Source organism: Fundulus heteroclitus, chromosome 1 (genome assembly GCF_011125445.2).
Source record: "Fundulus heteroclitus isolate FHET01 chromosome 1, MU-UCD_Fhet_4.1, whole genome shotgun sequence".
Classification (NCBI taxonomy): Eukaryota; Metazoa; Chordata; class Actinopteri; order Cyprinodontiformes; family Fundulidae; genus Fundulus; species Fundulus heteroclitus.
This window is the reverse complement of record NC_046361.1, coordinates 11841914-11868007: the sequence shown is the minus strand read 5'-3', so window position 1 is coordinate 11868007 and position 26094 is coordinate 11841914. Positions and strand designations below refer to the sequence as shown.

The following is a 26094-nucleotide window of genomic DNA, read 5'->3' as shown; positions in this document are numbered from 1 at the left end:
GAGCGCTAGCATGGGTGGGGATCCCCCTATTTTCTATGACTACGACTACAAACTTGCCGGCAACCGCTCCGGGGTGACAGAAGCCGTGCCGTCCTCCAGAAGCCTTCGGGCTCCTGCTGTCATGTCCTCCAAGCGCAGCAAAGCACAGGAAGCTTGGACTATGGAGCAGAAAATTTCAAAGTTTTCCCCGATCGAGAAGGCGAGATGTAGCGAGGCAGACTTGGGCCTCCTTTCTGCAGGGAGGCTTACCCCTCATCCACATTCGAGGACGTCAGCTGATTGAGGATTATGGTTTCAAGAGGAGTGCTTTTAATGGTACCAGTGGCACAACTCAGGGAAGTCGACACTACGGTATGATGGTGGATGAGGACGATCGGATGTTACTACACCTCCTCTGGGCGCTCCCGTTTCCATGGCTACGGCATGGACAAGATCTCAGCCAGAGATTACCATAACTATCGCAGCAGATCATACGAGAAGACGACCGCTCCTACCGTTCTGGCTACAGAGGACGGCATCCAACTCGGCAGTTACTCTGAGGAGGAGAGTCCACTCAGTCCCTGGGGAAATTTGATGGGTTCTGGGAGATCTTCAAGCTTAGGTCGTGACCATATGACAGCAGTCACAGCAGTAGATATTATTACTATTATGGCAATTATGGCTCCAGTCACTCGCTGCCAGATGTTCAAGACCATATACGGGACCTTCCCCGGACACATGTCTACAAATCGGATGATACGTACATTGTTGATGATTATCATTGTGCTGTGTCAGACAGTGAAGGTAAATGTGGGAGCTGAATTCCCACAGTCTCACTACCTACTACTGCTCCCACCATTTATATAAACGTCCCCCACCCACCCAGAAGCTAGGCTTAGCAAATTAATGAAAAAGCAAAGGACAGAGATAGCCATTGCATGCCAGTGTTTTCTTCGTCCTGAGAGTTACTTGGAGCTCTATAAGTCGTGGACTGCTGTCTGTCTGTCTGCCTGCCTGTCCGTCCTTCCGCCTGTCCGTTCAGCCGTTTTCTTTGTCCGACACTCGCATGGTTCTTCAGCGTGGTCGTCTTTGTCTTCACAACACTGACTGACTTGACAGGTCTTTGCACGACCGCTGTAGTGCTTTTTTCTTCACAAGTTATTAGCTCTGTTGCATTGTTAATGTGTTTTGATTTTTAAAAGTGTATGTCAACACTGCAAAATTTTGTCTAATCAAAACTAATTTGTCAAAGGAGGCTTTAATTAAAAGTCTTCCATCAACCACTGAAACACTGACTATGCAAGGAGAAAAGTCCAAACTGGTAGGAAAGTCTCCTTGCGCAGTCAGTGAGTGGCTAAGATTTAAAACAAAAAGATCTGCAGCGCCAGACAGCTTTGCAGTGTTTAGTTATGTCCTGTTTAAATTGTCTTGTACTCTGTGGAGTAAATACTGTGCATGAGTGTAAAATTTTACTTTTTGCCTTTCTTTCTGTGTCTTCCCCTACCTACTTTTTTTTTTTGCATGCGGTTGGCCTTCCTTCTGCCCTCTTCTTCTTTACAGCCTGCATGCCGCTCTCTCCAAACGACATGGAGATTGATTGTGATCTGCTCTCGGTTTCCAAAGCCTACCATCTGGGCCAGGAAGAAGAAACTGACTGGTTTGAGAAAACCACGCTCCAGTTCTCGACACTACGCAGCAGCCACTCTGGAAGGAGTCGGCATGGTGTCAAGCACACCTACCATGATTATGATGAACATCCTGAGGAGGACCTGTGGCCCCAAGATGAGTACAGTCATGGCGGGCGGCACTCATCATCACGTGACCACAGGCACCATGGCAGTTCTAGCCGCCACTCTTCCTCCCGTCACCCAGATGAGCCGAGATCCTCAAGGTCATCTAAGGGGCACCCAAAGACCCATCTATGCGCCATGACCCCTCAGGACGTTCTTCATCTTCAGGAAGGCGTGGTGAGTCCAGGTCTGGAGGATATCATTCTTCAGATTACTCGAGGGATCCCACTGGACATCATCACGGCCAGAGGTCTTCCAGGCAGGGAGATCCGCACAGGTCCTCACGCAGCAAGTCCCAGGGCCAAGTAGACATGCAGGGACAACAACCAGGTAAACAGGGTGAACCTGTAAATCTGTCCATGAAAATTAAGCAAACGAGAGCTATCACTTAATAGTTTAACCAATCTTTGCATCCATACACATCAATAATCAATCTGGTTAGTTTTTACCAGGTTGTAAAAAATATAACATTTTAGCATCAAGATTACCAAACCAGAAACCATCTGTTTTTAATGAACAAAGTCAAAATTTGTAGTAAATGCCAGAAAATATATTATACCTTTAAAGGCAAGAACTTAAGAGATATGATTTTCTTTTGCTTTTTTTCTGGGGTGCTAACCAGACTTTTTCTCATAAACATTGTTTTGAAGCTGCATATGGTCTTTAAGATCCACCATCTTTTTTTTCTGTCCTTGTCTTGTTCCTTGCTCATCCTTTGTTAAATCTGCTAACCATGTAGACCAATGCATGGTATAGAAACTGATTACTGTTTAACCTTCGCTAAAACATTATCCATATTATTTTTGTGAACGCAGATGTAATACACGTATATACGTATATGATTATGATGCAATTACGTAGTAATTTAAGTGCATTTCCCTGACATCGGGACATTCTTCACTGACCAAAGCAATAGGTAAAGGTTTACTTTAAAAAAGGTTAATGTCAAAAATACTCCTTTTGTGTTGGTCATCCTTGATTGACAGGAACTTGAATCATACTGGATCATGGTGAAAGGGAGACATTTGCAGTATCATTAATGTGCCCTGATCTGCTCTCTGATCCTAGATAAGGTTCCTTTTTTTATATAAAAATCACATGTGAGGCAATGAAAATTAATAGCCTTTCCTGTTCAGGTTAGTTATTCATGCGTTTTTATAGTCACCAATCCCCTCAGGGATCAACAGTTTTTAATTAACTACATCAAGTGTAACTTTATAAAGGATATGTTTTCCCTGAAGGCAGCACCACAGATGTGTTATTAGCAGTTTAGTTATTAAATCACCGGTATGATCATTGCTTACAATATTCATTGCTTATTGCTTCACTCCTACTGCTAATGCTCAAACTCCACAGTACAATAAACAGGTTCCTAATATAATCTTAGTGAGTGGCGGTCTGGAGAGAGGGAAGTCTGGGTGTTTCTGCTGAGTTTGCTTTGGAGTCGCCGGAGTTGATAAAGTTCTATACATGTACAATTTACCTTAATTTGATATTTTCACTGGTAGCATGATCCCATGGGCAAACCCTTCCTCCAGGAGGACTGAAAACATAAATATGCCCAGTTAAAGCAATACCTAAAACTGGTCAATAATCTATTTCCTTTTCCCCGCATTTCACTGTCATTGTGTTAGTCCTACACTTACAATCCATGTAAAATCTAATTAAGTTTTTAGTGGTATTAATTACTATTGCAAGGCCTCTTTATTTTGACTTGATATCTCGTTTAAAAATAGCTTTATTTTGTTTTTTTGTTTTTATTTACGATTTACTTCCTGTTTTGTAGTATGATGAAATATTTTTAAAGTTGCTCTGTTTGAAAGAAAGCACCTCTTTATCTCCACATAGGCTCATCCAGGTCCGTCAGCAGCTCTGGGCGAGCTCAGGGTTCTGCTGGTGGGCCTCCAGGATCAGGACGACAGGGGGGTCCCGGTTCCCAGGCAGATGGGCTCCAAGGACAGAGGACTCAGCTCCAACAGCAGGCCCAGACGTCTGCAGCCAGACCAGGACAGCCTGGCACAACAGCAGCCACAGGCCTTCAGCAGCAGACACCAGCCCAAGGTCAAGGCATGGGCATGGGTATGGGAATGGGTCAGGCCCAGGCGAAACCAGGGCAAATGGGACCAGCGGGCGGGCCCATGGGGCAGGCTAGGCCGACTGGTGCAGCAGGAACCACACCGTCCACCATGGTGAGCAATAAGAAATAAAACTTGAGAAGTCAGGTGTTTGTTAACTTTACCTTTTTTCACATAATTCTAAAATATGCATGTAGTATTTGTTTTGGTTTTTTGTTGTCGTTTTATTGCCCCCAACATCTTTCTAATAGAGATGCACCGAACAGAATTTTGTCTGATTTCATTTCCTATCTCTAGCTTTTGTGGTGTGGTGGTGACCTGCTAAGAACGGTTTAAGCCAATTCCAATTTCTCTTTAGGAAGTATAGAATAATAAGATATAAGAACAGCATTCAAAAACAAATTTAAGAAATTTTATTAGACAGCAGAAGCAGACTCCCTGTGTAGGGAAGTGGTTGCTGTAACATATCAAGACAAAATGATGACAGAGATGATCAACTGTTTTTAGTATCTTATATTAGCATTACTGGTTAGTAATATCCTTGTATATTCCATAGAGAGTGTAGATGCTTATCTTATCTGAGGTTTCCAAAAAACTTGCAGCATTTTAAAATCTTGCATGACCCATGGAGCCTGAAAGCTCATAAGTATAAAACAAACTTTGCCTTAGTCTGTCCAGCCTTCCTGTTATCAGCTGAAAGTCGGTTTCTCTCTTGCAACCTGAATGCACCTCAGACATTCCTCGACTTGTAGAAAACAGTTTCCCATTTAAATCTATTTTTACAGCTCTGTGTTTCCCCTGACTTTATTTTAAACATCTCACTATTAGCTTTCAATCTTTTTCACTCATTCACAGCTTTCACATTGTCACCATAATCTTGTAAAACTTAAACTTCTAATCACTGATTGGAAGATTATATATTTATCTGTTTTTGGGCTCTACTTTCTAATAGTTATTTTTGACAAACTTGAGGTAACAAAAGATATGTTTCTCTATGAAATCATTTATTTTGCTATCTGACATAGCAAACTACTTTGCTTTGGGGTTTCACTCCTTTTTCAGTCTGTTTTTTTAAGTCTGTTTTTTTTGTTGTCCCTCTGTTTCTCTCTGTGCTGCTTTCGATAAGAGTTCCCCGACTCACACCCTGTCCTATTTCAGACAGTTTATTGAAATTCTGATGTGCCTCTGCAGGCAGGCCTTATCTAACACTGTGATTAACACGGAGGAAGCTGATAACCCAAACCAGCTGATTCACTGTCTCCTAGACGCCCAAGAAATTGGCACTTAAGATTTCCTCCTGCAAAAATCTATTCCTCCATCAATCCATTTAAAGCTATTTTTCAGACAGAGCGCGAGACTTTGAAGATTACACTGCAAACAGCATTCAGAACAGGTTAATGATTTTGGCTTTGGTAAGTGTACATATGAATGTATTCTGTGCTCCGTATTCACAGAATGCCAGGTTAATTATCACCCATCCAAAATTATTCATGATGTGCTTTCACCACTAAATGTTGTCCATTTACACTTTTTGCCAGAGGTATTCAGTCACCCATCCAAATAATGGAAATCAGGTGCTGTAATTTCTTCCATGGCCACATGTGTATAAAAAGCATCTATGCATGCAGGCTGTTTCTACAAACATCTGTGAAAGAATAGGTCGCTCCAAGGAGCTCAGTGGATTCCATCGTGGTCTTCTGATAGGATGCTAGCTGTGCAATAAGTCCAGTCATGAAATTTCCTCGCTCCTAAATATTCCACAGGCAACTATCAGTGGTATAATAACAAAGTGGAAGTGATTGGGAACAACAGCAAGTCAGCCAGGAAGTGGAAGGCCACAGAAACTGATAGAGCGGGGTCAGTGGATGATGAGGCGCATAGTGTGCCAGAGGTCACCAACTTTCTGCAGACTCAGTAGCTAAAGACCTTTAAACTTTGTGTGGCCTTCAGATTAGCCCAACAGCAGAATGTTGTGTTTGGTGTGGGGTTGGTTTTCACAAGATGGGCGTGGCCCCTGAGTCCCAGGAACTCTGAATGTTTTCAGCAGACCAAGAGATTTGGGACAATTGCATGCAAAGAGTTTGGGGACCGACATGACTTTGCACCAGTGCCCAAAGCAAAGTCTATGAAAACATGGATGAGAGGGTTTGATGATAATAATCCTGCACAGAGTCCGGACCTCAACCCGATAGAACACCTTTAGGATGAATTAAAGCGGGGACTTAGAGCATGGCCTCCTTGTCCAACATCAGTGGTCAGAAATTCCCATAAACACACTTCAGAACCATATGGACACCCTTCCCAGGAGACGTGAAGCTTTTTGTAGCCATAAAGGGTGGACCAACATTATATTAAACCGTATAGATTAAAAATGGGATGTCACTGAAGTTCATATGTGAATCAAGGCAGCTGAGTGAATACTTTTGGCAATATAGTGTAGCTGTATTGCTATACAGTCAGCAGGAACAGAACATAAATTTATCATATATCTGTGTCATTTTTTGCTAGAACTGTTCATGTAAGTGGTCCTAAAAGCTTTGAAAGGAAACCATAATCCCTAAAAAGGATTTGTTAAACAGATTTGATCATTTATCGATGATTTATTACTCATTACTTAATTCATTTCTTTGCAGTTCTACCTTCCGTGTATTCTGTAATTGAAAATGTGATTAAGTGGCTCCATTTAACAAAACTATTTGCTGCATCAGGTAGCTTACCATAAGCTATGAGGTGCTATTGCCTACTTTGGGGGCAGGAGATTAATGGACAATAGTTAGGCAATGGTTCGATGTCAGGTGGGGGTAATTAACTGCTTTTCCTCCTTTTTTTTGTCCGCACTTTTTTTTCAGGCATGTTTTTCTGTGCAGCTTCATTAGTGAGACGTGGGGTGCGAATTATGAATAAACAATCACATGGGTTGATTTTTGTATGATACTTAAGGAGATGACAATGGACTAAGGCAAACATGATCGTTAGAATGCTGGAATTGGTCATCTGTAATTTTAAGTCTTTCAAAAACTGTCGTCCCTTACTAGCTTTGATATATATATATATATATATATATATATATATATATATATATATATATATATATATATAATGTTTGTTTATTATTGTATTTTTAGTATCTTAAATATGTAAATGAACCTTAGAGTGGTGAAGATCTGGTTAGCATCTTCAGTAGAAATGTTCAGACTTTTAATGTTCAGTTTTTAAGCAAGAAATTCATCTATTCAGTCAGCTTTCTGTAAGCTGTCACAGCTTAATAAACGAGTGTGTTTCTCTGCCATCTACTGTTTCCAAATCTGTTATCTGTGTATATTTGTTATTATTATTAGCTGCATCGCTGTGTCATCATCTGAAAACTGTCTAAATCTTTTATTCGGGTTTTGTTTGAGTGAACAGATGAATAGTGGATCCCTATAATTCCTGTTTGTCACCCACATTATTGAGATTTTCTTTCTTTTCTTGAAGACTTTAATATCCAAATTGAGCTAAATATAGCTATATTTGTCTATCCTTCCCTCTTCAGACAAAGATCGACATACCTCCAGTAACGGCGATCGGGGCAAAAGCGGCACCAGTCATGGCCTCAAAGGCGGGCCAGCCCCCACTTACAGGCATAGGTGATGTTTACTCACAACACACACTTACACACATTCCCATCACTGCCAGGGCTCGCCTGCTGCTATCCACTATGTCTGCGTTATGCTTTCATTGTTTGATGTTTTCTTTAATCTGGGGTAAAAACATGGATTATCCAATAGTGCGGGAAAATTACATAACACTTTTGTGGCTGTAAACCAGCCTGATCGTATTAAGCTATTACATATCTACTACAATGATGTTGGCGGAAGGTCTTCAGGTACTTTTTGTGTAGATGGGCTGAATGCAGAGCGTTCATTTAGACCAAAACATACAATCGTACAACAAAGAGTTACAACAAAGTTTTATTGCCACTTTTCAATATGAATTTAATACTTCACAGTGTGTCAAGGTTACCTTCTCAGATACCAATATGTAATTTGGCCAAAAGGGGCCATGATGCGTAGGTGTTTGAAATTCGCCCAGTAATTGCAATTGAACATTCACGCACATATGTAAGATGTGTGTCGATATCAAAGTCTAACTACAGTTTTGTTCTTGCTTTTTTTATATAAGCACATCACATAAGCAAGGTTAATGAGAATCTTCCCTGAGAAAATAGCTTTATAAAAATATTGGTAAAATAAGAACTGCTTCGACTTTTACAATAACATAAGGAAAATCATTTTCTCCCTGAACTACAGCAAGCAGCTCTGTTTTCCCGCAGTCCGACATGTACGACCGTTTTAATTTTATCACTGGTCAAACATTGTTGCACATACAGTATATACGGTATGGCTTCCACTTTCAGCAGCACTGACTTCTTTCTACTTGCATCCTCTTCTACCCTTGGTCCCTACTTTTACTCTCCCTCCTCCCCTGTCCTTCTGCCGCGTAGGCTCCAAGGCAGTTCCTAGGCCCGGAGGTATCGGCAGCGCAGCGGCAGGTCAGCCTGGCATGGAGGGAGAAGGCATGTTTTCCAAGATCCTGCCCGGAAGCGCCGCTGAGCAGGCCGGTAAACTGGGAGAAGGTATGAGAAACAAGCCAGCAGACAACTGAAAACGAAGTACGAACCGGACACGCTTGGACCGTCACTCTCTGTTGTTCTGGAGTTTTGTCTTATTGGTTAATGTTCTAAATGAAATGTAATTAATTGGATGGACAGAGCCTCAGGAGCTTTTAGATTTATTTAAATAAAAAAAGAATTAGGCGTATCAGTCAAACGACTGGAAAGAAAGGAAACAGTTGTAATCATCAGCTTGCTTTTCTAGAGAACTCATCCCTGATAATGTAACCAGAACCACATAATGTAACAATCAGTTGCTAAGCCGCTGTCCTGTTCTTCTTTAAAAGGTGTGCGTGATGGGGGTGTAAATATATTGAAATGAAGTATGTTTTATGAAACATTCCCTCAGTCACATATATAAGGTATATGCTTTGTTTCTGATGCTCCTTCTTGCATATATTGAACACAGGATGTAAAATGTCAAGCCTGCTGCTGCATCAGGGCACAGAAAGTTAGTTTTTTCTGTGACTTTTCTTTCATGCAATGAACTTCTCACCATCTGGGGATGACAGAATAATGCTCCAGTCTACGAGTGCCCCCAAGTGGTCAGTTATTTCAAAGATATCTGATGGTACAGCATCAGAAGAGGAAAGGGGCCATATTGGGGGGGTCATGTGCTTGACGCCGCTTATCTTCAGACTCCACACACAATAATGTGACAGGGTTTCAGACACAGCTCCACAAGTTGTATTGGTGATTGTTCAAATCCAAAGGTTTTGATGTTGCTCAGTGTTTGTACTTTTAAAAGGTCAATTTCAACGCACGCATTAATCCTGTTTCCGCTTGCTTTTCCTGCAGCCATCTCTGGATTTGGCAAGAAGTTCACCTCCTTGTTCTAAGGTGACACAAATAAGGTACCTATCTTTTATTCCTCAGATCTGAAATAATTAACGGAAAATGGAATATTTCACAGCAAATTGGATGTAGTTGATTGTTTATGTCCTACTGCAAGTTTATTTTACAACTGTTTTAAAAATATTCCAAATTTTATGAAAAAAACAGCTCAATACAGAGTTTGATGGTGAATGCAAGGAAAGAACAGGTAAAATACCAACATGAGTAATATAAATAAGCATTAAACACAGGGAAACTACACGAGAGCGTGTTTGGAAAGATCAGACTTGGTTGTCTCTCAAAAAAAAGCCAGTGCTTATCAAAGCAACAGCAGGATTTAAAGGGGACTCTGAAACTGATGGGGAGCCAGCACAAGGAGCGACTTGAGGACTTAGTGGAAAGCCTCATGCAAGCGCTCTAGACTACCAGTAGATCAATGGAGGTTTTGTTGAGACAAGTAGTCCAAATGTAATGAAGAAAAACACAGATAGAAATTTCTACTTCAGGGCGTGAGCCAGGGTGGCAGCACTTCTAAGACGAAAAAGCAAGAGATCTGACATGTAGCAAAGCTGTTTGGTGTACATTGCAAGGTGACCAAAAGAGTCCATGATGTTGGTCTGGGGCACATGTTCTTCTAGAAATGTCCTAGTAAACACCTGAGTAATACCTGTAACTTTGACCTATTTCAAGGAAAGGTAAGTTTATTTCTAAAGCACTTTCAGGTTTTAAAGATGTACAACTGAATGTAATCTGCATATAAGTGGTGATAAGGGAGCAGATGTGGCAGAAACAGTAGACATCCTAAAACAGAACCTTTTGGACCAATATAAGCAAGGGCAGTGCAGAAAGAGCTAAACTTGGAAGCAGGTACAGAAAGAAATCGTTTTAACATATATGAATAAAACCACTCCATTCAGACTTAATACCCATGCACAGTGTCTCAACATATCAGCCGTGGCAAAAGCTGCTCTCAGGTCTGACATAAGGACTAAAAAACACTTTCCTGCATAACTAACCCAACGATATGTCACCGGAGACTACGAGAACAGTGTTTCTGTAAAAAAGAGCTCTATAGAAACCAGGAGGAAAACTATCAAGTGTGCTGTTTCTCCAGAGCTGCTTAGCCACAACGCTTTAAAAAAAACTGGAAATAAACTGTTAATAGAAATATAAGGAAAATAAAAGTTTTTCTGGTGGTCAGAGTAAAGCATCATAGAGCAGCCGGATTTCCGTCCGTGATGAAAGAAGCCCTGTGAAAAGCTTTCTCCGGTAAAAATACATTTTTATGGACAGCTGCTGAGTGTCCAGTGGGTTGACTCTCGCTGGCAGTAAAGAGGCGGGGGATGAAAGTGGTTTACCCAGTCTGTGAGCAGTGTGCCTTTGTGTGTTTGCTTCTCTCCCTCAGTCTTATTTTTGGTCCTGACTGCTCTGCATGCGCAGGGTGAGAGCTTTCGCACTGACAGTAAGAACTTGGTTCCGACATGACACGCCGTCTCCACCAGCAGGCTATGTGCTATCGCAGCAACTTATGAGCTTTGTTGATAGGGGTTTCAAACTGTAAGGGTTGCATTTGAGTCTTAAAGCTGGAAAAGACACAGGTTCTAAATGTTTTAAGCATTAAATCTCGGCACAGTAAACATGTGTAACTGCAATGGTTCTGCATTATCTCGCTCTTATAAAACCTGAGAACTGTCTTTCGAGTACAATAAATATAACAATAAAAATAATGTATTTGCAGGACTATGAAAAGTGTCAAAGACGAAGTCATGAGGCCCAGTACCAGAAAAACCTGTGAAGACCCCCCTGCTTTTGTTTTCTTAATAAAAGAGAAAGGAAGGAGAGAGAGGATGATGACCGAGAGGAGGGCGGAGCATATTGGTGAGTACCTAAATTTCCGATACACATAAAAAACAAAAAGAAAACTTAAATGTTAAGTCAGTAATTGTTTGGGACTGATATTCCGGCATTTTTTAAACAATTGTTTATTATTTAGTAACTTGTTGTATGCTATTTTTACTCAGTCATAAACAGATAGGGCTTCATGTATTTTAGCAAAGTGAGGTTCTGAAATAATCTACATCTAGTCTCAATTCAACATGCTCAACAAATCCCACACTGTCATTATTTATCCAGCAAAAACAAGTACCCGAGTTGAAGAGTCGCGTTTGAAAATAAAGTACACGCATAAGAGAGTAGCAGACAGGAACTGCTAATTAAAAGCACTTGATCAGATTAGCACAGGAGTGCAGAGTTGTAGAAGCAGGAGTTTTCTATTCTGGAGCATTTAGTTGGGTGAGCACAATGCCAGGGAGCGAATACATCAGCAATGACCTGAGAGAATCACTTGTTGCATCCAGTCAAGCATTGATCAGAAGACTATGGTTCCAAACCGTCCTTCTACTGGGAAACGATTATTTACAAGAGGAAAACATGTGGGACCGCTGTCGATCTTCCAAGTGACGTTTTAGCAAATTAATTCCAAGATCTAAACGTGCGATACCTCGAGAATTTAGCAAAAGAAAAAGAAAAAAAAGCTGCAATTTAGACACTTCAGGGTGCAGCTTGCATGATAAATGTTAAAGTGAATGATGGTAAACTTAGGAAAAGACAGTATGTATATAGCTTACTGGGAGGGGTAAGGATTAAGGCTTATGATGGCAGAACAAGGTTTATTATCCCTCTCTTTTCATATAAAGGTTAAAAAAACAGTATTAACACAAAAATGTATCCTTTTTTGACAATAATGCATTTACTCAGTTTGACACTGTAGTTTGCACTGCAAAAACGGATCTAAAAAGAAGTAAAATGTTCTTAAAGTTAGTGTATTTGTCCTTGATTTGAGCAGGTAAGTAATATTATCTGCCAATGGAATGAGTATGTTGACCCCTAAAATAAGATAATTAGACATCCTGCACTTGAAATAAGATGATTGAGATGAATTGTTCTTATTTTAAGTGGAAAAATCTTATTCCACTGGCAGATAATCTTATTTAACTGCTCAAATCAAGGACAAATACACTAACTTTAAGAACATTTTACTTCTTTTTAGATCCGTTTTTGCAGTGTGGTATTTGGGCTAAATTAACTTAGTGAATGAAATAATTTGAAAACCGATTTTTGTAATTACTCAGGTTGTCTTTATTTAATAGTGGAATTTGTTTGATGATCTGAAACATTTAACACTGACACAAAAAAGAAAAAATGAAGAAATCTGTTAGGGGCCAAGCACTATTTCACCCCACTGTATTTACTACACTGTTCTGGAAAATTAGCAGCTCTGCAAAAGGCTGAATCATTTTATCCATATAATTACAGATATGACCTGTAGATGAGCTTGCAATCGTATGGTGAAGCCCTTTTTTTATTTCCTTCTCTTCCATTCATGTTCTTTTAGTTTAAGCAACTAAGTATTTGGTTTCCAAATGAAACAGTTCACCTGCCAGCATCAGCTCAGATGTTAGATTTCTTCTCACAATCACATCATGCCGCCTACATAATCTGGTTTGCGTTATGAGCCTCGATGATCACGGTTGATGTCTTTCCCATCTTATCTATTAGAAGGCGCAATTTGACCCGTCAGACATGCAGTAGATTACCATCAAATTAAGGCCATATAATGAGAGCGATAATAGCTGATAACAGACATTCATCTGTCTAACAAGGTAAAAAAACAAAAGTAAAACTAGTTTTTGCTTTAACGATTTTAAGATCAGATCTACCACACAGTATATTGTGCAGCTAAATAGCTTATTGTGACAAATAATGCTGGGGAAGCTGATAATCAGCCAAACACAGAGTATGTTTTAAAAAAAAGAGAAGATGAGAAGATGAGTAGTGGTTGCCAAGGCATGCAGAGTTGACTGTAATTAGTGCAGCAGGTGGAGCTGAGCTAGAGCAGAGTGTTGGCTGAGGAGTGGACAGAGCGGATAGGATGGTGGCTGAGAGGTGACAGAGCTGATTCAAGAAAAGTCCAAAACAAGCAAACAAAAACCTCAATCGTGACAGCTTCTTATGTTTTGTTGATTTGCTCCATCAGATCCTCCTTCAGTTCCAAAGCAGTTTCACCATATCCAGGAAATCTATTGGTCCTGTGGCCTTTCAAATACCAAATAATGGCAAATGGCTCTGTGAAATAAGTAGTTGGCTCAGTTAGTTCTCATTTCCGGCTCTGAATTTACGTGAATTCAGAGTTATGGGGGAAAGAAAAGAGCAATCCCGTTCATGATTCTAGAGCCGCATCGTTTTAGCAAAACGTCCAAAGTTAAAGTTACTGACTTATGAAAGAATTCATAATGTTCTTAGCAGACTGAAAAGCGGCCAAATAGATAATTATGTTGAAAGGGAATCAGCAGAGTCATAAGCGCATCAACATCAGAGGCAAGCTGTTGGAGAAGAAAGATCAAGCTGACAGCCTCCCATGGATCTAAGTTTAGATTGAATAGATTACAGTGGGGCGAGATTTATTTTTGGGAAAAACCATTTTCCGTTTCTTTCAGTGAGATATTCAATGGCTTTTTTAATACTATCTCTTAGTGGACATAAATTGTTTACACGTTTCTGTTAAAATGGCTGCTTTTTGAGGCTAAACTGTGACAGTGATTAATCATTTGAGACGTTTTTCTACATAATCAAACATATACATGTATTGATTAAGAGCCTTTTTGTTGATTTAATCACAGCGGTTAGTCATTTTGAGTTGGAGTCTGTCAGCCTGGTGCACCTTGTCTTCTTTTCAAATCTGCTCCAAATCTCACGGAGAGTCTGAAAGTTGTTTTGCTTTCAGATGACGAAACCCAGAAACATATGATGTTGCCATCACCATGCTTCCCCGTACGTCTATGTTGTTCTTTGGGCGTTGTGTTGTGATGGTTTTGTGCCAAGCACATTTTTTAAAGCCAAAATGTTAACCTTGGTTTCATCACACCATAACACACCTTCTCACATACTTCTGAGCTGTTTGTTTTTTTAAACTTAGCCTAGCTTGGATGTTGTTCTTTGTGAGAAAAGGCGTCTGTCTTGCCACTCTGCCCCAGAGCTAAAACGCATGAAGAATACAGAAAGTTCATGTAAATGTAAAACACACTGAATTCATGTAGAGCTTTTCTAGTCACACTCACAGCTCAATGCACGTTAAACTAGAGCCAGTTTCACCCACACTCACCACGCACACCAGTACGCAAATAGCTAGGCAACTTGAGGTTAGTAGCCTTGTCCAGGGGCACGTCGACATGTGACGTGAGCTGGAATCAAACCCACAACTTTTTGGTTCCAACACAGCTACTCTTCCCACTGAGTGCTACTTGCCAGAAACTCCTGCAGCTCCTTCAGTTTTGTTGTAGGCCTTCATGCCGTAACCTGGCCAGCCAGATTCATGATGTGAAGCGTTATCTCCACGTTCTGCACATTATCCCTCTGGGTCTGCTCCCCTCGAATCTGTTTGCGGAAAGGAGGGACATTCAGCAGAACTCTCCGAGCTGATTGGGCCAAGCTACACCTAATGCCCGCCTACCAAAGGTTGGTTTCAGCCGATCACGGTATCAAATTAAAACATAAGTAGCAGGCGTTATGAGAAACCACAAGATGGTAAGCTAGTCACTGCACTTCTTGCTGTTCTTCTTTCAAAGAAGAAATAGTGGATTCTGACGAAACAGATGCTTTAGCAGCAGCTACGTGCGTCCTCCTGCGCTGCCATGTTTGTGTTGGTTCGGCTGTGGGCTCAGCCACTCTTGTTTTTGTCGCACCGGTATGTCCCGCCTTAAACCACAATACTGTAACGTGATTGGCCCGAACCGTTTCTGGTTCAGACTCAAATGTTTGAAGCCAGAGCGGTACAAGATGGATGGAGTGTTTGTGAATGCACAAATACCGAGAGAATTCATCTTGCAGGCGAGGTTATTTTGACAGCATCTCTAGTCTTTTTTTCCCCCTTTTCTTTCCTTTTTCAGGAGGGATGTTCCTTTTTTTCTTTTTTATGAGTTTTTAACATTTTTCAGTGTTAGGTACATTTAACATATACTAACTTGTACACTTCTTAATAGTGCTTGGGGTTAATTCACATTCCTACGCGTGCGTCCTCCTGCGCTGCCATGTATATGTTTGTTCGGCTGTGGGCTCAGCCACTCTTGTTTTTTGTCACACCGGTATGTCCCGCCTTAAACCACAATACTGTAACGTGATTGGCCAATAGTTATAGGAATGGCTAAAAGGAATGGCTTCCTTTTAGCTGAAGAGCTTTTTTTGGTTGTTGTTAACACAACTGCTTTAAGTGATACTTGATTATTTTTTTATTTAAAGTTTATTTATACAGGTTGTCTCATCGAGATCCAAAATCTCATTTACAAGAGAGCCCTGTTTTGAATAAGTAAAATAGAACAACAAAGGATTTGAACCCAACACCATCTCCCTGCAAGGCAACGGTGCCACCAGCTGTGCTGTTTTGAATTTAAATGGAGCTCTAGATTTTATATGTCACATTAGAGGTGGGAAAAGTTCCGAAGTTATTTATTTTGGTCTCTTTTTTTACATCACAAAATCCACAGGATTGCGCAAACCTTTTAAATCCTCTTTAGGTTCATTATATACGTATCATTTTTTATCAAATGCTAAATAAGAAAGTTGTATATCTAGCTGTTTGGTGAATTTACTTCATTTTCCAAAGATACTGAATTCCAAAAGAAGTTAAACTTAAAGTTACCTTTGTGAGACACTAATCCTGCTTTGTAATTTAAGCCCCACTTGTGAGTTTATAGACATAAGGGAAAAAGACTTTGACTAAAATACTCCTGCCTCTTTTTGCAGCCAAAACAGACTGAAATCCTCTGGATGCTTCGTGTCTCAGATCTGAGCAACAAAGGCAGAGAGAACACTCTGATCTCTCTGACAGGCCAGACAGTAAGTTACTTTTACCTCGGCAAAACAAATCTCTAAAATGACATTTTAAGCTGTAGAAATTCAAACTTTGTGACCCTGATTGTGTCTTACAATTTCACTTTAAAAGAGAGCTTGTGTGATAATCTCATAGGTCATCTAGTTCTGTATTTAGTTTAATTTTTTGTATTGCATGATAAGGCTACATCAAAGTACAGGTGCATCTAAACAAATTAGAATACCGTGGAAGTATTGCTTGTCACCCATACATAAAGTGAGACTTACATAGACTCATTACACATGGAGTGAAATATTTCAAGCTTTTATTTCTTGTAATTTTTTATGATTATGGCTTATAGGCTATGAAAACCCAAAAATCACAATTAGAACACTGTGAAAAAGGTAAATGTCCCAATTAGCTAATTAACCTAAAACACCTGCAAAGATTTCCTGAGCCTCCTTATGGCCTCTCAGGCGGGGTAAGTAAGTAACGCTGTTATGATCCTTAGAAGTAAGTGTTTTTGGGTTTCTTTTGTGCCTTTATTTTCACAATTTCCTTGCCATTCATTAAGTTCAGTTTAAAGTAATTTCTTTGTGTTTTCTTAGTTCATTCTTGTCTTCCATGTACATTTAGATTATTCTCTGATAGATTTTTTTCTCCCTAATGTTTCGTGTATGTCTGTCCAGCCCCAGCCAGGTTTATTAGTCTCCCTCCCTCAGCTCCGGCTTTTACTCTGCCTCAGCTCTTCCTCATCATACTCTGACTCCTCACCGGTTTGCGTTGCCATTCTCCACACATCTCCCCCCAGCATATGAGCACGCTTCTCCTCATTGTTCCCTGTCCTGAGACTCTTCCCGTTTACATGTCTATATCTCCCATTTCTCTCCCCCGTGTTGTGCCTGTGACTTTGCAATGTTCCACCCCATTTCCCCTTGTGCCCCTGTACGTTCCCTGTCCTTGTTAATAAATCCTTATCATTTTTCATCTAACTCTTGTGTCAGATCCTTCTGTAATGCTATATACACCTGGGTCCTACTCCACTCTCACACAGCATGACATTCACTGTTATGAGGGAGACTGCTGACTTGACAGATGTCCACAAGACACAATATTAAATGTTTTATGAGACTGTACCTGTATATTAAATTGCATAAACCTGTCTAACAAAAATAATCTACTTGGCAGATTATTTCTTTTTTCTATCCATTTCTATCCGATCTCTGTCAAAAATAAAAGCTGGATTTCTGTAAAATCCTCAGGATTGGAATTTATTAAGCATCACCATTAAAATTAATCAATTCATTATGATTATAAGGGGAAACAACAGAAGTGAGCCGTCAACAGTTAATGTTTTTATTTACTATATAAATTCTGCTCGTTATTTAACCAACACACAAAAAGGATAAAAACTGTTACTATACTTTGCTAACAGCCACTAAAAGGGGAAAGTTGTTTGTCTAGGAAACTGTCCAAAATTCAAAATATCTCAACTTCAAAAACGTCTAATATCTGTGAAAAGGTTATTAATCTCTCTGGAATCATAGAAATGAGTCTCTGGGGCCAAATTGTGTGTGAGGGGGAAGAAGAGAGGATGAATTCAGTGTCTCCGATCCACCTGGACCCATAAGACTTCAGCCCAAGAGACACTAAAGAAAGAATAAATCCCACACGAATGACATTTTGAAGCATCAGAGAAAACAAATGCAGAAACACAAACTTGATATTCTGAAAAATGTTCCAGAGAAATCCACAGTCATGCCAATACTAATTTTATGAAAGCAGTATTGACACAAAGCTCAAGTTTAATGAGTTTTACATTGAATAGTCCCACAGTCTCTGTGTAGTTCATGTGGGGAAAAGGCTGTTTTCCATTCTTCCCTTCAAGAAGCTGGAAGCCACCTGTTACTACCTGGAAAACCCCTCTCACCTGGATATTTTTACTTTTCTTTCTTTTCTTTTTAGCTTCTTAGAGTTAGCTGGACATAATTTAGAGGGGTAAAATAAATGTACACCCTAATCAGTACATGGAGTTGAAACCAGATGTTTATATCCATTAAATAAATATACTTTTTTTTTTTTTTCAAACATTCAATCACTCAAATAAATGTGTGTATCAACCCCAGAACAAACTCAAAACAGCTTGTGAAGATGCTGACTGAAGCTGGTAACTGAGTATCCACATGAAAGGAGTCCTGTACTAACATAGGCTGGAAGGCCGCTCAGAGAGGAAGAAGCCATGACGCCAAAAGCAACAAAAGAAGCCAGATTGCAGTTTGCAAATGCATTCTGGGGATCAGCACGAGGGTGTCGGGATTTTGCAGATGGAGATGCTGGTGCAAAATGGATGGCATGTACGCTATGTGGAAATATTAAAGTTGCATGTCAAGACATCTGAGTGGACCCTGCTTTAGTTCGAGGAAGAAGAAGGTTTAAAAAACCAGAAAACTGTAGAGAGAGGCAAAAGGTCTGACCCAAGCCTTTCATTTTATATGGCAATTCTACCAAATACAAGGAAAAGGTTTTGAAACTGAAGAACGTCTATAGAAGAAAACAATAAAAGATCCTTAATCCTTATTCTGACATTTAGCAAATAAAACAAATTTTGGTAATTCTCACTGAGCTAAAACAGAGAAGCTTTCGTTGGATTTAATGTGAGACTGAGGGGAAAAAATCATTTTTCTTTTTTTTTTTCTTTTAAAGGGGACGTAAATATCGGGTTTATATAAACCAGACACACATCGGCGTACATACAGTGAGTACAGACAGGTGGACATCTCAAAACCCCGACAATTTGCGGCAGCGCTATTTTTACATTTCAGGTAAACTGATCCTCAAAGCAGCAGCTCTGCGGGCTCCTTGGATGAGACGTGACAGCACTTTCTATGCCGCGGCCGTAAGAGAGAGAGGCAGAAATTACTGCGTTCCTGCGCCTTGATAACAGCGGCTTCTGAAGCCTTTGATGCAGCGCTGGATGAAAGGCAGGCCTGGAGGTTGCAGGTTTATTTCCCAGTGTGAACACAGTGTTGCACTGAGCGTGTGTCTGCTCTGTTCAGCCATGCAGCGACTAACTGCCTCATGTGGCTGCTGCTGCTGCTGCTGCTGCTGCTGCTGCTGCTGCGTCTCTCTCACTGGTCCTCCCACACACTGCATCCAGCTTTCATGCTTTAGATTCCCACTATATACTCTGTCTTAGTATTCCCTGTGTTGTTCCCCCTAAACGCTGTAAGATTTGCGTTTATTTTCGTCTCCCCTCTAAAATAATGTCTTTGTATCATGTGTCTTTTCTTTTTTCTTTTTTTTTTGCTTTTCCAGGCTCTATCGTCATTTCATTTTTATTTACATTATAGAGAGAACGTCCGTATGTTGCATCTCCTCCCAGCGTTTTCTCCGGAGGGTGATCCTTAGAGGAACTAGCTGTGGGTGTTTGCTCCCATTCAGTCAGAAAAGCATTACGTGGGCTGGCTTCTGATGGCCTGACTCACTGCTCAACTTCAGCCCCAAAGGTGTTTTGAAGGAGCTCAGATCAGAGGTCTGCAGATATGTTTTCCAGCAGCCAAAAGGGGAATCGTTCTGTCCTCCCTTCCTTTGTTCCTGGGCTCGATCCTGCTCACATGTTTGAATACGTGACCCGATCTAAACCGACTCTCTTGCCCAGTGAGCCAGTTGGTCGGCGTGTTCGGATTCATGCGTGCTCATGTGCACCGCTGTCCACGTTCCTGTGCGTGTTGTGTACAAGCCCTCTGGGGTCCTGTGTTCAGTGGAACAGATTAAGTTTGGTGATAGAATGCATGTTTGGAAATGTTAAACCTGGGTCACATTCAGAGCGGAAGGTGCGTAAATCCGTCCTCATGATGGGCTTTGGTAAACGGTCCTACCGGGAATCGGAACAGCGTGGAAGACCCAGTAGGCATTCAGCATCTTGCAAAACTGTTTATTCCCATGTAACTGTTTTATGTTTTGTTAAAAACCACACCCATCGATGTCTTTCATTGGGGTTTGATGCAATAGGGCATTTCAAGGTGATGCATAATTGTTTTTACAAATCTAACCCTGAAATAGCAATCCGTTTATAGCAATTAGAGCTGCAAGTCTTTAACGGACCAATCAAGCTTTTGACAAGGTTGAGGTTTGTCCATTCTCCTCTGCAAAACAGCTAAAGATTGGTCACACTGGACTGGATTTAAGGTCTGGACTTGGACTGGGCCATTTCATCAGGTGATTCTGTCGTAACTCTGGCTGCATGTTTAAGGTCTTTGTCCTGCTGGAAGGTTGAACTTTCACAGACCAGGTTTTATAACAGGACCATCCCGTATTTTATCCCTATCCACCCGCTCATCATCTCTGACCAGCTCTCTGGTCCCTGCTGAAGAAATGCTTCCCCAAGACATGCTGCTGCCATCCCCATGTTTCACCATGAGGACGTTGTGTTTAGGATCACATGCAAAAGGTTGGTATTCCGTCAAAGTGGGCCAAAACGTTTCCTCTGAACTGAGCGCCTTTGTCCGCATGTTTGCTGCGTTCACTACATGGCTTGATGCTAACTTTAAGTGGGACCTCATATCAGCGGTGAATCCTTGGTCTGCAGAGGTGAGGACAGGGCTCCCATTTTGCAGAAGAATGTTTATTGCTAGAGGAATTGGAGGACATGAAACTGGAACAATCGCACAACGGTGAAAGGAGCTCAGGGAAGCTGGCATGGAGGAAAACAGGCGACGGACATCAGATGAACCCGACAAGGAGGCGATTAAACTGAAAGGCCTTTAAACAGCCGGGACAGTGGATGAGCAACAGGAGAACCTAATGTGACTGATCAGGAGAATGCAGTCAGTGTATCGGAGGGAGAAGCTGGTCTTCATCCTGCCGTTTGCTCACTAATGTTCCCTGACAGACGTTCCCCGAACAGCTGGATGTATCCTGAGGTCAGACTTCACACAGGGGGACTCCATTTATGATTCTGACAGTGACTGGCTGTACTGGATTTTATTTGTGGGTGCGAGAAAAGAAAAGGGTACTGGACATAAACACACTGCAATTTTCTAATTTTATTTGTTAAAATTAAAAAAAAGAAACTAAACAAGCACGCATCATTTCCCTTCCAGATCACAATTATGCATCAAGCTGTGTAGTGCTGTTACGTGCTCATGCACAAATTTAGTTAATTTGCTTTTCAACAATCTGTCAGAGAAACTCAACACTAAGACAGCTTGAAGAAATGTTATGTTTCTGACAAGTAAATCCGTATCTTCAGCTGCAAACTAACAACATTCAAAGATTTTTTTTTTTTTTAAAGAGTCCCTTTCAAACAGAACTGTGTGACGATGAATGAAAGTCCTTCAGGAAGCTTGTTACTGTGCCGTTGCGTCACGCCTTCTGGAGCATATTTTAAGCAGAGCTTAGATAGAAGTGATTATTATTTGCAGTTCAAGTAAATCCAGGATCAGGTGGTTGGTGACTTTTGTTTTTCTCTCAACAGGATTATATAACCGGTTATGTGTGGCTTTTGCATGCAAACAAATTACCAAAATTTGCCGCATCAGCAGACTTAGCAGCAGATCGGTCTGCCCCTGAGCAAAGACCATTGCTTTCATATTCCCCGATCCTGCCACTGAAGGGTCATACGATGCTTTTCAAAAGGTTAGACGTTTCTGTTGCACAAACGTTGCTTGGAGCCTTGAATTTTTCACCGTGAACCAATGCAGGGTTCACTGTAGGGTTTGAGAAAAAGTTCCTGCTTCTTTGGGACTTATGCGGACACATTCATAAACAATTTGTGTTCACATATGGTCAGTTCCTATGCAAATGATTAGTAGCATAAAGGTGAAGTCTTTGTGTCTTGTCTCTTACTGTAAAGACCTATGATAGCACCTGATGGCTCTGTGCCATTTGTTCGGTTAATTACAGCCTGAAGGCAGTCAGGCAAACCTCATGTGCCAGAATGTACGAGTGACTTTTCTCCTGAGTTATTTGAAGCAGAACCACAACATGCGTCCTTCACGTTATGTTCCCGTAGGTGCTGCGTCAGCAGGCTGACAAGCTGAGCTAGGAGTTTCTCTGGCCTCGTCTTTCTGCTTTCTATAGCTGCTAGTTAGAGGTTTTACCATGGAGAGGCGTTTTAATGTACAGCTCGACTGTGAAACTATTTATTTCACATTGCCACAGTATTTATGACTGAAATGTTCTATTTATTTATTTAATGTTTGTTTGGTTTGGTCCAAAGAAGCCTCCGGAGGAATGAAAGGAATTATCTAGTAATCAACAGATGAAGGACACTAAAGAAACATGCGTGATTAAACGGAGGCAGGAAATCACCGCCCCTGAGCTCTTTTGGCGCATACCTGGGACAATTCTGTCAAACAAATCATCTGAGCTGCATCCGTCAAAGACAGAGAGAAAAGAACTGATTTCCATTTGAGTTGACTTTTATAACAAAAGGAATCAGACATGTAAATACAAGTATGATTAAAAAGCAACTGAATAAAATAACACTTTAGATGCAGCTCACTAGAGGGTTGAGCTATGTTCAGGCTTGTGGGCACCACACATGGTCCTGGGGCTACCCTGGTGCCCACGGGCAACGTGTTGGTGGACCCTGCTCTAAAGCCTTCTAGAAACTCAACTGCTTAGCTATACGTCAAGTCAGAATATGCAGAGACCAAAATCAAACCCAACTTAACTAATAAACAACAGTGTCCAAACAAAATTCAACAGTTTTAAGAAACAGCAGTAAATCTGTAAAGCAAAACCCATTAAGACCATCTGAATGGATTCTACTGAGACCATCTTTGTCTACGGAGACCTAGAGGGGTCATCGCAAAATGTTTTGCATGTTGAGAGAATGTGCGCTCGTTTTACTAAATCATACTCTCGTTTAACTATATTGTGCTCTCGTTTTACTATAGTGTGAGCTCATTTTACAAAATTGAGCTCTCATTTTAAGCATAGTAAAACGAGGGCACAATTTATTAAACGAGTGCACAATTTAGTGCACATGGGTATAGAACATTGTGTGCACGATCTACTTAAACGTGGCCAGAATATGTAAAACGTGCACTCAATATTGTCTTGACACATGTAAACATGAGCATGTTATAGTATATATCTCGATCTACCAAAGCGCACCCAAGAATAATTAAAACGTGTGCTTGAATAAATTGTGTGCTTACGTTTTATTAATTCGAGGGCTCAATTAAAGGAAACGTGCTCACAAATTATCACAACCTGAAAAAAAATATCACTTAAAGTAAGGTCTCCCGGGCTCCATATTTGTCAGCTTGATATTTTTTCAAAAATAAATGGAAAGAACTCTTTTTATATGTGATTAATATGTTTAGGAACCCACTCAAAGTGTCAAGGACAGTCTTCATTTATAGGTATTTACAATATAAAATGTCTATGATTTGCAGTGCAGTTTTGGACTAATGTATCCACCTAGTGGATAACCTTGTGTATTACAACTCCTGTTAATGTCCAGGTTATTGACCTTGTGCTGTCCTTACATTCCAAAAATAAATTGTTCTAAAAAAGCTATTAATCTAAAGGCTGCTCATAAAAGATAGATGTCACAGCAATGCTTCTTTTGGCTCGTCTGCTACATCAAGCCTTCAGCTCAGTAAATTTGGCCTTTAGTAAGATGGCTTCTGGTAGTCTGCAACGCCACAAACAAATGGACGTGCATAAAGCTTTAAGTGTATGATGGCAGCTAAGGCTGTGATACAAAAAGATTTGAGGATTTATTTTAATCATTATTGCATTCAGAGAATACAGGTACTAAACACGTTGAAAACAGGTCAAATGTGACCAAATATCTTTGAATATTTCTACATGGATGTGTAGAAATGGGGAAACATTTCAAAACTTGAGTGTGGAACAGGAAATAAATGGAAAATGTGTTGCAACTCTGACTTTTGTAATCGGTTTCCCATCGGTAAAGTTTTGTAAAGTTTAAATCTGCCTTTATTTATTTTAGGCAATCTACAAACATCTGTACCTGCCATGAGCAGCAACCATCATTTATAATGGAAGCAGAGGCAATGTGGCACCATGAATCTGTGAGAAAGCAGTTGCTATTAAACAGGGTTTTACAATTTTTTAAAAGCAGAAATGAAATTAAAGGTTCACTTTTAAAACCGTCTTTAGCATCCCATATTAGTGAGTTCCATGGTTACTGCAGGGCGCTGGTTATTTTGGTCCTCCAACATAACAAACCTTTACAACGTTACTTCCTTTATTAGACCATGTGTCAATTTTTACCTTCTCTGACAACAACAATTTAGAGGAATTTTCTATATTCACCTCCTTGTCTGCTGTATGAAAATGTGGTTATGAGATTCCCATACGTGGTTTATACAGCAGGAGGCCGCTTAGAGTTATTTATTTTGAGCAGGGGTCATAATCTGGCATATTTTATAAGGCTCAGTTGGCTCAAATGGCTATGAAAACATAAATCGGATGCAATTTAATATATGGATAAAAGAAAACATTTTAATTAAATTATGCTGCATTTTTATATTGAATTTTTCAAGGATTTAAAAGAAATAGACACATATGCAATGACTTCAGTATATGGATAAAAAATGCTTTGTTTAAGAGTGGGAAACGAAAATGGGAATACACCGGTACGAAGCGGGGGTAGGAACTGGCCAAAGGGGAGAACGGACCTGGAACGACAAGACTGACAAAAACTGTCTATTTCAGGAAATTGAAAATGTAGATCCTTACCTGAACTTTTGCCAAAGCTGCCAAGCTTTCCAGACCACGCATGTTCCATGACAGAAAAGGGCTCAGATGGATAGAACAACAACTTTGCTACAACGCATTAAGCCTTCCATCCATCTGCTCAAAAGTGTCGCTCTCTCTCGCCCTCTTGCAGCCTGAATGAACCACAGTGTTCATTTTAAACAACTCGGTGATGCTGTATACAGCTAACCTCTCACCAACTTCTTCACTCAGTAAACCAACTTCCACTCTGGAACATTTTAAATGACGTTTGTACAGTCTTTGCCCTGTGCGGGGGAAAAAAAGGCTCGATTTTTGAGTTTACGACTGACCGACCACCAGTCTGCCCTAATTAGGATAAAAAATTTCCTTTTTTTTCTTGGTGTATCTGTAACCTAGACCCAATGAGTTATCTGCTTCAGGCTATTACAAGACTAAATGTTCATTTTGTTGATCGTGCATCTATAATCTTAGCTGTAGATAACATAAACAGGCTGAGATAGTATTTGTAGAGGAGCTACAGAGCCCTCTAACCATCGAATTGGTTTTGGTTGGTGTAAGTTTTGATCAATGTTTATACAAAACTAATTCTTTTTTTCTTTTCCTTTTAGATCATGGCAAGGTCAAGCCGACATCCAGCCTCAGAAGGAACCACATAATCACGCAGCTTCTTGCAGACAACCTGCAGCAGCTACAGATGTCCGCACCCCTACATGAAAACAGGGGGCTGGAAGTGACAGCAGAAAGAGGTGGCCGTACGATCCAGGTCCTCCTTCACGCCAGCAGCGGGAGCCGCGTGCTCACAGAGGCCCCTGCAGTGCGACACGTGGATTTAAAACATCGGTTCTGTTAACACGGCGTGGAGAACGGCTGAAGGCTGCGTCGTTTATCCTTGAGGCCCGCTTTCATCCCGACGTCCTGTAGCAGGCGGTAGTTTCACCGCGGCTGCAGAGGCTTGCCAGGTTTTACAGGCCTGCGCTCGATCCAGGAGTAATATCAACAAGTCACCTCTCTCCTCTTTTCTATCTCTTTTCCAAGTAAAGAATCAGCAGGGGAAAAAAGTGGAAACCCACAGAGGCACCACAGGTTTTTCTTGTACTAAAGACCATCGGACGTTGACGAGGAAATCACCCAAGTCCCCGAAACGTCACTATGAATGAAACGGACGACGACGACGAGGCG

General features: G+C 40.7%; 2 protein-coding genes across 3 annotated transcripts in view; both read left to right on the top strand.

Moving 5' to 3' along the window:
• Window positions 1–26094, top strand: part of bsna (bassoon presynaptic cytomatrix protein a) — a gene marked incomplete in the record, with an annotated part of 181658 nt that extends 155564 nt beyond the window's left edge. Inside the window, 1 exon segment of the mRNA XM_036135108.1 lies at window positions 25636–26094.
• On the top strand, window positions 1888–26094 carry LOC118562633 (protein bassoon-like). 2 transcript variants are annotated; one of them, XM_036135117.1, is made up of 8 exons: window positions 1888–2099; window positions 3618–3958; window positions 7377–7470; window positions 8328–8459; window positions 9294–9349; window positions 11068–11207; window positions 16128–16220; window positions 25524–26094. In XM_036135117.1, the coding sequence occupies exons 1-5, from the start codon at window positions 1901–1903 to the stop codon at window positions 9332–9334; spliced, it is 807 nt and encodes a 268-aa protein (XP_035991010.1). In that variant the 5' UTR covers window positions 1888–1900; the 3' UTR covers window positions 9335–9349; window positions 11068–11207; window positions 16128–16220; window positions 25524–26094. The 2 variants fall into 2 exon arrangements, with proteins under 2 accessions (XP_035991010.1, XP_035991011.1); XM_036135118.1 differs by lacking the exon at window positions 16128–16220.

Excerpts from the sequence above, each read along its gene's own strand:
- LOC118562633 (XM_036135118.1), top strand. The coding sequence starts at position 1,901 with ATGCGCCATGACCCCTCAGGACGTTCTTCATCTTCAGGAAGGCGTGGT. Across the intron at positions 2,100-3,617 it reads CATGCAGGGACAACAACCAG|GCTCATCCAGGTCCGTCAGC; the intron begins GTAAACAGGGTG and ends ATCTCCACATAG. Across the intron at positions 7,471-8,327 it reads GCCCCCACTTACAGGCATAG|GCTCCAAGGCAGTTCCTAGG; the intron begins GTGATGTTTACT and ends TCTGCCGCGTAG.